Below are 14687 nucleotides of genomic sequence, written 5' to 3' on the forward strand. Positions count from 1 at the left end.
ATCTCTTCCCAGTAGAAAGAAGCTTGAAGCTGACAGTGCAGGGACTGAACGAACCATCCCACCAGCAAGTACTCTCAAAATTTGTAAGATGATATAGGAAAGGGGAATTAGTATGGTTGAAGAATATCCAGCGTATGAAACAGTGTGTGCTTGTCTTCACTTGCTGCATGCTTAAATATGGCTCCAAGTGTCTTGTCTTAGACCTTCATTTTTGTGTTTAATTAAAGGTTTAGACGGAGTGCGAGTTCTCAAACGTAATTATAGTGATGCTAAGACATGCAGAGCTTCCAGTATGGCAGATAGTTTTGAATTATGCTAAAACTCGTGATTTGGGAGGGAGGTACATGTTACACTTCTTTTTATCAAAGTCATCCAGTTATAATTTGAGCAAGGCTACTAGTCAGAGCTGGGGTAGTAAATCTTATAGTTGTCTGCTCTATCGTCAATTTTGAGGACTTTGTGAGCCAGTTCCAACTCCTGAAACAAGCTTATAGTGCAAGTGTTGATGTCCTCAATGTCAGGTATTTCTTCAAGAAAGACATCAAGAGTTAGCTGCTTGAAGTTTGTCAAGAAACTGCGTAATCATGCCTCTTAGCAAGGTAGTACTGTTGGAGAGTTGTGTATTCACTTCGGTTGTTTCTCTGATAGAACATTCATTCACTACCAAGTTTCTTACATGATTCTTGAAATTTCCTGAAATTTGAAGTCTTCCTGTTCTCTTACTATCGCTATTCTTTTCATCTTTCTGTCTTCCTCCTTAATGATGTTGACTAGTGCCTTAGTTTCTTGTATGCTTTTTCTTTGCAGAATTACTTGGCGATGTACTGAAAGATCGGCCGCAGGAAGCAGATGGAATTGACTCAGTAATCGTCGTAGATAATGTTCCCCAGGTTGGACCAGACCGACTGGAGAAACTGAAGAATGTCATCCACAAAATATTTTCCAAGTTTGGTAAAATTATCAATGAATTTTATCCAGAAGCAGATGGGAAGACAAAAGGGTAAGTCATGATAACTCCTACTGGAAATAGGATTGAAACACTGCTCTGACTTACCCTTGATTGTTAGTGTCAATACTTTATGGCCAGTTTTTATGGTGACCTCATAGTCATGCTCATCACTTTCTTCTACCTTAGTCTGTACAATCCTGACATCTAGTGTCGGTGACAAACAGAAGTTCCCGAGGGAGCTGAGAAGCTTAATAGCTCATTAAGCTACAGTGTGTATGTGGATTAATTATGGAAACAGTTTAGCTGGGTTTGGAAGACAAATTTCTGTGCAGTACTAAATGAGGTTTTTTTGTTAATTTTCTGCCATCGCTAATAAATAGGTTAAAGGTCCATTTTAGTTAAAAACTTAGTAGCCGTGGAGGTACTGTTTATTGCAAAATGGACTGTCAATATTTTGTCTCTGGTTGTCAGTGCTTATGCTTACATTAGTGACTCCAACTTCCTTAAGTTCAGTGAGCCCTTCTCAGGACCCTTTTCCCCTTTGCCAACTTCTGATCCCTGTTCCTGGTTAATTGCAGCATCTGAAATTGAGAAGAAAGCTAACCAGAAATGATCAAGTCCAAAGGGAGAGGGCAAGGGAAAGAAAGTTTTAGGGAGAGAAACCAGGCAAAAATCAATCTGATAAATATGAGGTTTTACTGAGTCTTGTTACTGTGGTTGGAGTAGCGTATGTTCCTGAGTTTGGGAGGAACCCATAGTTTAGAAAGCGTAAAAAAAGTGTATTTTCTGGAGTGGAGGGATTGTTGGTTCTGTAAGGTCAGCGTTAGAAGCATGAGAAAATTACTCTGTCTCTCTGTGTTCATGCCTCTCTTTGAGGCAGTGTGTGATAGTCTTCAGGAAACTTAATTTTAAGACTGCTGGGCTACAAGCTAGATTGTATTAGTGGCAAGAAGGAAGCTGAATGATATTCAGTGTAACTGAAAAATAAGAGTGGTGCTTTGAGATGCCTATGACAGCAAGATTTACAATTTCTAAACATGATCTGTCCTTCAGCTGGGAGGAGCTGCATACTTAACCTGCCTGTTACTGGCTCTCATTGTTGTTCTGTGTTGCGTTGAACTTGAATTCATCACTTATCCTTTCTGTAAACAGGCTAGACTATCAGCTTAATTCAGGTCGAGCCCATACAGCTAAAAAGTGTGTATGTGCCTGTGGCCAAAATGGAGATTAATTGCTTTTGACCCTAATTGGTTAGGGACAAGACAAGAAGTTATTTTGTAGATGCTCTGTACTGAGTTCTTAGTTCATCCCCATTGTTTGTTTCTCTCTTTATTTAATTTCTTTTTTATTATGAGCCTGTTATGTAGTCAACAATGACTTCCAACTTTAATCTTCCTTCATTGTAGGTACATCTTTCTGGAGTACATGTCTCCATCTCATGCAGTGGATGCTGTGAAGAATGCAGATGGATACAAACTGGATAAACAGCACACTTTCAGAGTCAACCTTTTCACAGACTTCGATAAGTGAGTGCAGCCATCGTGTGTATGTGTAGATTTGGGGATTCTAATCAAGAGTGCCTGCACGGAGTGTAACCAATCAAATTGCTCTTTCAGGTACATGACAATCAGTGATGAATGGGAAATCCCTGAGAAACAGCCATTTAAGGATTTGGTAAGGATTTTTTTTTAAAGTGGGAAGAATATTCAGCATAATATGAAATGATTACTTCATTGCTGGAGTGTTCATCTGAAAACAGAAATGGTGTGTTAATAGTGTTGTTATAAGTGGCAGTAGTGATTGCACGCTCCTGTTCCTTTGTTCTCACTGTCACAAAGTGGCAGGAAGAACTTAGTGGTTCTGCTTAGTGGTCCCACACGGGGTAAAACTTAAGAGTAAATAATGATTTTGCACAAGTCATTTAAAAACAGAATTTTGAAAGCATCTTCTTACATTTTTAAATGTTTCATTTCAGGCCAACTTCTATGTTTGTTACTACTAGCTTTTTACAAAGCCCTGTGGAGGAAGGGATAGTTTTTTTAAAAAAAAAAAAAAAAACAAAACACCAAAAACCTCCTTAAGTTATTTTAGGCAAGAACTGTTAAACATCATCAAACCACCTTGAAGGTCCACCTTTTTATGCTCTGTTCTCGTAGCCTCCAGTAACCAGTAATTTGAATTATTTAATTTCACTTTAAAAACTTGTTTGCAATGGTAAGACTCCAAAGTTGCACGCTCCGTGTAAGGCCGACTTCCACCTGCCAGATAGGTATTAATTTGGGGAACTTTTCATCTTAGCCTTTGACTCACCAATAATCTTTTTCCTTCTGTCTTTCTTAGGGGAATCTCCGATACTGGTTGGAAGATCCTGATTGTAGGGATCAGTACAGTGTGATCTTTGAGTCAGGAGACCGGACCTCCATTTTTTGGAATGATATCAAGGAACCTGTTCAAATTGAGGACAGAGCAGTGAGTGTCCTGGAAGTGCTGTACATTGCAGATACACTGTCAGTCTCATTCATTTTATGCCATTTCAGGTTTTTCTTTTTTTTTTTAAATATTTTTTCCCCATTGCTGAAATACTTTTTTCTTCCTTTTGAAGAGGAGTGGTGAAATTACATGCTTTAGAATTAGACTTAGCTGCTTAGGTAAAACAAATATGGTGTTAACTTGTTTGTGTGGGGTTTTTTGGTTTTTTTTGGTTTTTTTAACTGGTCCATGATGCCTATTAGTTTCCTTCATCTGTATATTATAGATGATTCAGAAAGACCTGAAAATGCAAAGTCAGAGTTTGAGGAGTACTATTCATTAGAGCTGAGTATGTGCTTAAGTATGCTGCTTCTGATCACTTTTTGCTTTTTTGCTGACCACAGAGGTGCTAAAGAGGAAAAGCTGGTTTGGTAATAGCATACAAAAGGGAGAGTTAGTGTGCCTGTCTGCTGCAGGCAATTGACTTGCTGAGAACTGTTGGTACCCAGAAGCATTTTCTTTAATAACCATTATGCATTACAGTAGAAAGAAGTTGGCTCTGGGATGATGAGTAATCTTGCTCATCACCATGGTCACTGGCCATGGTCTATATTGCTGAAACCTCTCTAACTTAACTGAAGGTCAAGAGCTGTATTGTTGTTAAGAAATTTGAAATACTTACCCTTACTTCTGAGAAGAGTATGTTCTTACCAGGGCTGAAAGACAACAAGGAAACCCAGGCCTGTTAGGTGGGTTTAATTGTTATCATACAAAGGTTGTCACTGTACCTGGAAAATGTTTTTGGTGATCAGTAAGTTGAAGAGGTCTCAGCTGACAGTTTTCAACCTGAAGAATAAGTACTGTGCATTATGTGCATGAAATTAAACTCCGCAACTAGTCCAAGTTATCACTAATTCTGAGATCTTCACTTAGTAAATGGATTTGCAAAATGTGATGCTACAAGCAACACATTAATTCTTTCCCCTTTAGGAATCCAGCATGAAATTAAGCCTTTGTGTATACTTTTTTTTAAATCCAGCGGTGGACAGAAACCTATGTACGTTGGTCCCCAAGGGGTACCTACTTGGCTACGTTCCACCAGAGAGGCATCGCGCTTTGGGGCGGAGAGAAGTTCAAGCAGATTCAAAGGTTTAGTCACCAGGGAGTGCAGCTTATTGACTTCTCGCCCTGTGAAAGGTATGGAGTATGACATTGGTTTGGGCCAAGGGATCAAAAGCATGAAGCGCACTCATTCTGGTTGCTATGCTTTCAAATCTCATGTCGTTGGGGTCTTCTGTTCTTCTTTGCCTTTGGAAGTACTGCTTTTCATGCATAAATCCTTCTTAGAATGAGTGAAACTCTGCATGACTTCTGTTTGACTTCAGGAAAGGTACTTAGCATAATCTGGAATAATTGGTCTACAAAACTGAGCTGACAAGTTTCCTCAAAAACCTTATTATCCCAAGGGAGAAGATCGTGTTTTCTCCTCGGTAGTTGGATGGGATGTCTGTAGTGTTAGTTTTCTACTTCTCTGAAAAGTTTCAGTTGGGTAGCGCCCTCCAAATCTCTAGTACTGAAATGAATTCCTTAAGCTTTCTTTAACGTTAGAGCTCTTTAGAGAAGGCTAAAATAATTTCAGGACTGAGATGCATCTTGTTTTGCTAGTTTTCAAGTAACATATTTGGAAGCAATTAGGTTTTATATTTTATTATATTAAAGAGAGATTATTTATCTTTAAATGGAGAAGTCTAGCATACCTATAGTTCAGGTTGGCTAAGGTCAATGGATTTATATTCGGTTTGAAACCAATGATGTTCTCGTGGCAAAACTATATAGTAGGTAACTGTGTTTGAGTTCCCCTTTCTTGATCAGTATGGGAAGACTTGCATATAAATCTAGAGTCTTTTCAGCCAGAGGGATGCCAGGGAAATACTGTATCTTGGAAGCTTTCTCCCCCTTTATCATACTGTTCTTATTTCTTCCCTCCTCTCCAAAAAATCCCATTAGAGAAACTGCTGTTTGAAAGTGTGTTGTATTTAAATATTATTTGGATGAAAGCCTGCTTGTACTGACATATTAGATGAAGTTTCGATAGCAAAATTGATTATTTATTTTGTAGGTATTTAGTGACCTTCAGCCCTTTGATGGACGCGCAGGATGACCCTCAGGCTATTATCATCTGGGATATTCTGACTGGGCAAAAGAAGCGAGGATTCCATTGTGAAAACTCAGCTCACTGGCCTATTTTTAAGTAGGTTGAGAAACAGAATTAGAGAGAAGTAGTCCCAGAATTCGTTTAATAAAAAGACAGTTCCTATCTAATACTATTTTTTTCTTTTTATTTGCTTAGATGGAGTCATGATGGTAAATTCTTTGCTCGAATGACTTCAGATACCCTCAGCATCTATGAAACACCTGTAAGTTCTTGCTTTTTTTGCATAACGTTTGTTGCATTACAATGTCAGTCTTTCCCATGGTATCTATTTTAAAGGATATATTTTAATAATACACTCTAGAGCTGGGCTTAAAAGGGGAGAAATCCATTTGTTCTTGTCTTGTTCTTTCCTGGGTGAAAAACTTTAGCTGAGTCTGACAGTAAATTTCACACCACACTTCTAGAAGGCCTAGACAGCTCAATACACTACTTGTAAGAGTCAATAGGATCAAGGTTATGTGATGCCTCCCAGCTCTCAGTAGCAGGTGAGTGCCGAAGTATCCAAAACGCACTATAAATTGCAGCCTAATCTAGTCTGTTTTGCTTTTTCATTATAATTCAGGCTGCTTTACTCATTAATTCTGTACAGCAGTTTTTATTTTATTTGTAATTGTGGTATACATATGTTCATAATAAATAGGGGTACAGGACCTCTGAAAACTGTACACAATTTCTTATGTGCCCTAATAATAAGAGTAGAAGGCGCATGTGTAAATATAAGAATGTTTCTAACTTGAAAATTCACACCTTTCTCTTCCTTTAGTCTATGGGTTTGTTGGACAAAAAAAGTTTGAAAATCACTGGGATAAGGTGAGTATTCCTTTGTAACAATAACTGTTCTCTTCAGTTGGAATCTTTAGACTGTTGACTAGAGCAAATGGCCTCATATGCTGAAGTGGTCAAATTAGACAAACTGGCAAAAAGGAATGGAAAATTCTGCATTTATTGATGTCCACAGTTGACAGCTTGTATGCTTTGAAATCTTCTTTGTGGTACTGCTTAATCCAGAGTCTAGCTTGGGAGTCCTGTTCCTTGTCTACAAAACCAAACTGGAATGCAGTTTGTTAGGGATTTGTATGCGAACTTAAAACGGTGTGCTGTATACTGCCTGTTGGCAAGGAACGGGTTTGGTTTTATGTGTGTCTGCACAATAGACACTGACTCCTGTGAGTTTTTGAGGTACCTCTCTGTAAAGCAACAGGAAAAGTAAGTACCCAGGTGCAAGAAGGTTGTCTCCAGTGTAACTTAATAGGGATTTTTGCTCATTGGTTTAATCAGCCTGTTTCTCAGATCTTTGGCAGTTATACTGGGTGTAACCCCTACTCTGTAGTGAAATGTACTGTTTTGATAACATTGATCATACAGCAAGTTTAAATAGCAGTTTAAAAAACCTGTTTTGGTATGATATGTGTAAGGTTATTAAATTGTCCTCAGTTGCTTGTCTATATGTGTCTTTATTATTGAGAGTTGATACTTGTCTGCAACTTTCAGATAAAATGATGAAAATGGTTTCTGCTTGTAGTATCTCTAACTAAAAATTAAAATGGCATATTTTAAACTTTCTTCCCGTAGAGACTTCTCATGGTCTCCAGGTGGTAACATAATTGCTTTCTGGGTGCCTGAGGACAAAGACATCCCAGCAAGAGTGACTTTGATGCAGCTGCCTTCTAGACAAGAAATTCGTGTGCGGAATTTGTTCAATGTCGTAGATTGTAAACTACACTGGCAGAAGAACGGGGATTACCTGTGTGTGAAGGTAGACAGGACTCCCAAAGGCACACAGGTATGTGGATTCTGATTATAGTAATAGAATTTGGTTCTCTCTCATGCTGACACTTCATTTTCTTACAGTACTGTCTTTTAATATAGACAGTGTAAATTATATGATGTCAAAGTTATGTTTCATTTTTCCATTTGCATTTGAGGCATGTGGCGAGCAAAATGTATGTAATGTTCACATCCAAGATTTGCTTTGACTTTAGTGGCATCTTGGACTTGGGTGAGAGCTATATGCCTCACCTCTCTTCCTACTCACTGTTAAGCAGTTGTTGAACAACCCATAGGTCATGCTGCACAATGTGCCATGTGTTACCTGTCTTAATTAAATTTCATAACAGTCTGAAAAGAAACAAATGCTTTTGTACAATTCTTCAGTTATTCTTTATCAGAACAGAAAAATTTAGAATGTGTTCAGTAATGAGGTATACTGTATCTATCTACTCTCATTAAAGAAACAAATCTTGACTCTTGTCTCTCATCCTGCATCCTGACAGGCTAATTGTGTAGTTGTCCTTTTGTGCCTAGCAATAAAATTATTTGCTCTACTGCTTCTGTGCTGGATAATGAGCTGATCTTGGCCTTTACAGGGAGTAGTGACCAACTTTGAAATATTCCGAATGAGAGAGAAACAGGTGCCAGTGGATGTGGTGGAAATGAAAGGTAATGCCAAGTATTTCCTTACTTTTGATCTTTAACTTTTTTGAGTAGACACTTGCGTGTTTCTTAGAGATTCCTGTCAACATGTGACGTAATTGGGAAGTTAACTCTTTTGATAGGAGCTACAGTATTCATGTAAAAATGAGAAATCGAAACTTTTGTTGCTATTTATGCTTGTGACTGACTTGAAAAATGACAGAACTGAAAATCTGTTATTAATAAAGATGGTAGGGCTGATAATATGAGTGTATTTTGTAGAAGATGGGAGACTTTGATGCTATTGTTTGACTGAAACACTTCCCATAACTCCCTGCATTTGCCTTACCAACCTGTGTTTTAAAAGATAGTCGGTATGGCAAAGTCTGTTAACTGATGGGTTCCCTCTCTTCAGCGTCTTGGTTTTCTTTGGTAACTGCTTGAAATCAAAGCTTTGTATTGTCTGTTGACAGAGTTTTGACCCCTTGTTTTTGTTACAGAAAGCATCATAGCCTTTGCTTGGGAACCAAATGGAAGCAAGTTTGCTGTGTTGCATGGAGAAACTCCACGAATTTCAGTTTCCTTTTACCATGTTAAAAACAACGGGAAAATAGAACTCATAAGTAAGCGACTGAAAAACAAATGAAAAGTGCAGATATTAAGCATTTTGCATGGCAATAGGTGCAGTAAACTCAAAATTGTGGCTGTTTATGGTGGATAGTATGGCAACAGGTGCTATGCCTGACATTGTATTCTAGAAATCTAACTTTCTGGTAACAGCTAAACTGTTTTCCCTTTGAATCAGTCCAGAGTCTGGGAATAAAAGGCCTACAAGCCAGAATAATTTTGTGGCCTTAGGGTTCACGTGAGGTGATAGCACAGACTTGGCTCACTTTATCTAAAATTTATTCCCAACTTGGGTGTTGGGGTCTTCTGATCTCCTCTTTCTTCTGCTAGCTTTGGATGTTCTGGTGCTACTGGGTTTTGTCTTTAGAAGTGTAGAGCTAAGGGCTGTTATTAGGACTTGCTTGCAGAGTTCAGAAATGTCTTTTGAGGTATGGATGGAGTTGACTGTAAGCTAATTGATGGCATTGGATTGAGATCTCTTTCTGAATTTGTCTTGTTTCTTTCCAGAAACGTTTGACAAACAGCAGGCAAACACGATATTCTGGAGTCCTCAAGGGCAATTTGTAGTGTTGGCTGGCCTCAGAAGGTGAGTATTGCACAGGTTACTGAACGCCACATTCATTTTACGGAGGAAAAAGACTAGACTATCTCATCAAGAAGTGTTTGGAATCTCCATGAATGTTGCATTACTGTGTAATCCTGATACAGCTTTGCAAAAGCAAAGGAGAAGAAAAGATGCAATTCATGATGCAGCTTAGTCCTTTGTAACTTTTACTTGATATTTTGCCCCATCAAATGAAGAATGTGTTTTTCAACAGAAAAGTGGATATTTAGAAACACTCTTCAGCTGTTTAAGTTAAATACTGACTCTCAGCTAAACCAGTTTGCACCGTGCATGTGGCTCTTATAATGCATTTGTTGTTGTCATAGCCTTGTGCCTCCTCATGGGCCATACCTCCTAATGACAAAGCTGTTTTGTAAAAGAGTTACCAAGAAAGTTTCACATTAGAGTGAGTGAAAATGATTCTTATTAACCAGTTGAGTAGTACTTGCCTTTACCTGCTTTCAGACAAGCACTGCTGTTCATCTTAAAAATCTGGGTTTTTTTCTTTAATCTTGTCTTCACTACTTAAATATGTCTAAGCATATGATTGTTAAACTTTGATTGTAACTTGCCTATAGTATGTTTTCACTGTGACTTTAAGAACAGAAAGAAAATGGGTTAAGGGTCATTGAACATAGAAACAAAAGTGTCATTCTTACTTGGATTTTTGTTTTTATTCATCACATTGCTTTCTAGCCACAGAAACTGGTATGAGCCTGTCTCTTGGTTGCTGTGAAAATTTATCTTTGTAGCGAGGAGTTGTAAAGATGCAGCTTGTGAAATGTTTTTTTAAAAAAACAGGCTATACTAGTGTGTAAAACAATCTGTCTTGTTTTGTCTTTGCAGCATGAATGGTGCCTTAGCATTTGTTGATACATCTGACTGCACCATGATGAATATTGCGGAACACTATACAGCTTCAGATGTTGAATGGGATCCTACAGGCAGATATATTGTGACTTCTGTGTCTTGGTGGAGCCACAAGGTACTAATGCTTGCTTTCTTTTTTTTTTTTGCTTTATTTTTTTTTCTCTTCCAGAGGTATTGGAAAGGGCTATTGGTTAGGAGGAGAAAATGGACACCCGTCACTGGTCATATGACTTAAAATCTGCACCATAGTTTTATAAGTTAATTTCTGAACATCAGTATTTGTTTGGGCCATTAGCTTCACCGGTTGTCCAAAATAAGTTCTGGAAGGGCAGTTCATGAGTCTAAACTGAGTGTCCTTTTTCTGAATTTCCGTTGTCTTTAGCAGTTTGAAACTTGATTTCCTTGTGGTCCACACAGAACAGCAGGATTTATTGCACCTGTCATTACTTTTGCACTGTAATCCTCTCCTGTACAAGTATAGAATCCGAGACTTAAGAATATGATAGAAGGGCTGGCTTAGTTTCAAACTGTTGTGATCCTCCAGAAGGTAACTTCTTGCAAAGCTTCAGTAGAACGAATATTTTGGTGAGGAATTTGACTTGTGCAAGGAAGGCACTAACAAAAAGAGCACCCTGGTTCTGTTGACTAATGGTGCTGATTTTATAAAAAAGACCCTTACGACATGGAGTGAGAACTACAGTGTTAAGTTATAGCTTATCTTGACTGAGACGGTGCACTACTCTTCCAGGTGGACAATGCGTATTGGTTATGGACCTTCCAAGGCCGTCTACTTCAGAAAAACAATAAAGACAGGTTCTGTCAGCTTCTCTGGAGACCACGACCAACTACCTTGCTCAGTGAGGATCAGATAAAGGTAGTGTATTCCACTGACTCTTTCTGCTGACATTGATTTGGTGTGTAAGCATACTTGGTTTACTCCCTCTTCTTGAGGATGAGGCTTGAACTGTTAGAGTTACACAACTGCCTTTTGCCCTGAATTTATGAAAAAACATATTGCTGTAGGGGACGTCACTTCTGGGAATGACTGTAAATATTAACTGTTCTTTAAGCTCAGAATAGAAATGGTTACCAGTTGTTCTTACAGTTAGGGTACAGTGAAAGGGTATAAAGAATAACAAAAGTGAATTTGGCTGTCCAGACTTCACTAATTGCATGTGTACAGAAGCATTTACATGATCTGTAAGCCAGGAAGAACAAACAAAATTATAGCGAAGGGAAATTGCCTAGAAGAGAGATTTTTTTAAAAAAATGCATAGCCTGCTTAGGCCTACCAAAGGAGTTCTTACAGAATGTGATGGTTGTGATTGGTAGTCTGATATCCTAGCTGAAATAAAATTCCCTGTTTTACAGCAAATTAAGAAGGACCTGAAGAAATACTCCAAGATATTTGAGCAGAAGGATCGCCTGAGCCAGTCCAAAGCTTCAAAGGCAAGACACTTTTGGAATATAATAATGTAGATGAAACTCTTGTAACCTGTCCTTAGTTATTTTTTAATGGTGATATGTAAGTTAAATTTCTTTTATAACAAACATCTGTGTTCATTTGAATCCAGATGGTTAGAGTTAGTTCCAATAGATAGTTCAGACAGATGCTACTAAACTGTCAGGTTAAACAGTAATGAATCTGGAGAGGCACTGGTGTTACCTCATTAAGCAAAGGTGGTAAAATTTTGGGGTTCTTAGTGAGTTGCTGCATTAGCCAGTCTTTAAATTAAGAAAAGCTCTTCAAATTAAACAAAACCTCACCAAAACAGCTTTTTGATTACGTAAGAGAAAAATCCTTTTTCCTGTGTTTAAGTTAATAGAAAGTATGTTTATGAGAAAAAAAATTTGACTTGCTAACAAATGCATTGCATGTGGATTTGATTTATTGGGGAGGCTTAACGACCTCTTCCTGCCTCCGTAGGAGCTAGTGGAAAGGAGACGTACAATGATGGAAGAGTTCAGAAAGTACCGCAAGATGGCACAAGAGTTGTACATGGAGCAGAGGAACGAGCGTTTAGAACTTCGAGGAGGTAAGCCACACATAGTACTTGTAAAGACTTGCTGCTAGATAACTGCTGTTTCTTACCAAATAACTACCATGTTCTGGGGATTCATCCACTTCTTCTCTCCCTCCGTTTCCTGCCAAAGCTAGTCCCTTGTTCTCTGAAGGTTATTTATACTTTTTATCCTGAATCACAACAGGATTTTTTTTTGTTTGTTTGTTTTTAAATTATGGGAGAAAGCTAATATTGCTGGCTGCCAGAGTCTGGTATCTGTGTTTTACCTTACCTCTTTACACTTCAAGGCAAGCATTGGCTTGGCCTTGGGATAAGACCATGAAGAGATTTGGGTGTTGCATTTAACCAGAAAACCCGCAAAAGCCCTGGGGTGGGAGACAGTAATGCCTTGGTTGCCATTTAATGAATTTAGCATGTACTTGTTATGATTTAAAGCACCAAATACCTCTTATTTCACTGCTGGTTTAAGGGCTGTTTCTGCCATAGCATCAAATCTTTCCATTGCTGCCTTGTTTGATTCATTCCGTGTTAATGTTTTCTCCATTCCAGGGGTAGACACAGATGAGCTGGACAGCAATGTTGATGACTGGGAGGAGGAGACTGTTGAATTTTTTATCAATGAAGAAATTATTACCCTTGCAGAACCAGAGTAATTAATAAAACCGTGGTAAGATAGCATACCTTTCAGTAGAGAGAAACTTTTTCTGTCAGCTATTGCTATAGATTCAATAATTTGCTTGAGAAAGTTAGGTGTGTTTGTTGCATGAGTGAATGTGGTGTTCTCTGAGTTGGTTTATGTTTTCTCCGTGGCTAGAGGGGAAAAACACTTTTTTTAAAAGTAATCACAGACTGTCAGATTCATGAGTTACACAGTATTCTGCTCAGTACATGTCCTATCTTGCCAGAGTGATCAAACCCACAACAGAGTCAGGGTCAACTTCTAAACACAGTTTATTGCAGACTTTGTAAGTTCTGTCAGCAGGAGGAATTGTAGTTAGTATGAGATATACAATTCTTCCAAAAGGCAAAATTTCTGTTAGTTCAAGACTGGACAGAGTTTAAATACTATACTAAAGATTATACAGCAAGTTGATTGTGGGCTGATAAAACTTTGAGTAGATGTTTAAATATCCACATGAACATTTTCTAGAAATGTTGGGTAGAATTCAGGTAGTAGCAGATTCTTGTGTACTGACTGTCACTGCTTGTAGCTGAAATCTTTTATTTAATCCACTGCTTTTCCCAGTTCCTTTTTTGTGAATTCATATTATATATTTGTATGTTGAAAATAGAGGCTACTTTCAGCCCCTGCTGTAGGAAATGTTCTTTAGGGAGCTTGACATTGTTGTATTGAGGAGGGAAAAGATATTTCGATAGTGAAGGCACTCATGTAGGACTTAAAACCTGGAATGGGTTCCTGCTCTGTCATGTTTAGGACTTCACTTAAGGAAGAGTAAGGGGAGACTGGAAGTATGCCTTTTGCAGCTGTAAGTCACCCTGCAGCTCTTCAGCCTCCAGATATCTAAGGAGTTCAAGTTCCATGGGTCCTGAGGGAACTGGCGGATGAAGCTGCTAAACCACTGTCCATCATGTTTGAGAAGTTGTGGCAGTCCAGTGAAGTTCCCATTGACTGGAAAAGGGGAAGCATAACCCCCATTTTTAAAAAGGGGAAAAAGGAAGACCCAGGGAACTACAGGCCAGTCAGTCTCACCTCTGTGCCTGGCAAGATCATGAAGCAGATCCTCCTGGAAACTATGCTAAGGCACATGGGAAATAAGGAGGTGATTGATGACAGCCAACATGGCTTCACTAAGGGCAAATAGTGCCTGACAAATTTGGTGGCCTTCTACGACGGGGTTACAGCATTGGATAAGGTAAGAGCAACTGACATCATCTGCCTAGACGTGTCCCGCACGACATCCTTGTCTCTAAATTGGAGAGGCATGGATTTGATGGATGGACCACTTTGGCTGGTTGCACTCAAAGAGTTGTGGTCAATGGCTCGATGTCCAAGTAGAGACCAGTGACGAGTGGTGTTCCTCCTGGGTCGGTATTGGGACAGGCGCTGTTTAACATCATTGTCGGCGACATGGACAGTGGGATTGAGTGCACCCTTAGCAAGTTTGCAGATGACACCAAGCTGAGTGGTGCAGTCAACACGCTGGAGGGAAGGGATGCCATACAGAGTGACCTTGACAGGCTCAAGAGGTGGGCCCTTGCGAACCTCATGAAGTTCAACAAGGCCAAGTGCAAGGTCCTGCACATGGGTTGGGGCAATCCCAAGCACAAATACAGGCTGGGCAGAGCATGGATTGAGAGCAGCCCTGAGGAGAACGACTTGAGGGTGTTGGTTGATGAGAAGTTCAACATGACATGGGAATGTGCGCTTGCAGCCCAGAAAGCCAACCGTATCCTGGGCTGCATCAAAAGAAGTGGGTCAAGGGAGGAGATTCTGCCCCTCTACTCTGCTCTGGTGAGACCCCACCTGGAGTACTGCGTCCAGCTCTGGAGCCCTCA

General features: G+C 39.2%; 1 protein-coding gene across 1 annotated transcript in view; it reads left to right on the forward strand.

Annotated features, from left to right (window-relative positions):
• The first annotated feature begins 514 nt into the window (after positions 1-514).
• Positions 515-14687, forward strand: part of EIF3B (eukaryotic translation initiation factor 3 subunit B) — a 16135-nt gene continuing 1962 nt past the window's right edge. Inside the window, exons 1-18 of the mRNA XM_009286557.2 lie at positions 515-521; positions 808-1000; positions 2356-2475; positions 2566-2623; positions 3290-3418; positions 4458-4615; positions 5538-5669; positions 5769-5835; positions 6397-6443; positions 7206-7416; positions 8000-8072; positions 8546-8668; positions 9180-9258; positions 10123-10261; positions 10895-11020; positions 11518-11595; positions 12074-12182; positions 12720-12837. Of these exons, the coding sequence (XP_009284832.1) occupies positions 515-521; positions 808-1000; positions 2356-2475; positions 2566-2623; positions 3290-3418; positions 4458-4615; positions 5538-5669; positions 5769-5835; positions 6397-6443; positions 7206-7416; positions 8000-8072; positions 8546-8668; positions 9180-9258; positions 10123-10261; positions 10895-11020; positions 11518-11595; positions 12074-12182; positions 12720-12823 (1953 nt within the window). The 3' untranslated portion in view covers positions 12824-12837. The remainder of the gene's footprint in view (positions 522-807; positions 1001-2355; positions 2476-2565; positions 2624-3289; positions 3419-4457; positions 4616-5537; positions 5670-5768; positions 5836-6396; positions 6444-7205; positions 7417-7999; positions 8073-8545; positions 8669-9179; positions 9259-10122; positions 10262-10894; positions 11021-11517; positions 11596-12073; positions 12183-12719; positions 12838-14687) is intronic.

The sequence above is a fragment of the Aptenodytes forsteri genome, unplaced genomic scaffold (assembly GCF_000699145.1).
Source record: "Aptenodytes forsteri isolate BGI_AS27 unplaced genomic scaffold, ASM69914v1 Scaffold55, whole genome shotgun sequence".
NCBI classification, from domain to species: domain Eukaryota; kingdom Metazoa; phylum Chordata; class Aves; order Sphenisciformes; family Spheniscidae; genus Aptenodytes; species Aptenodytes forsteri.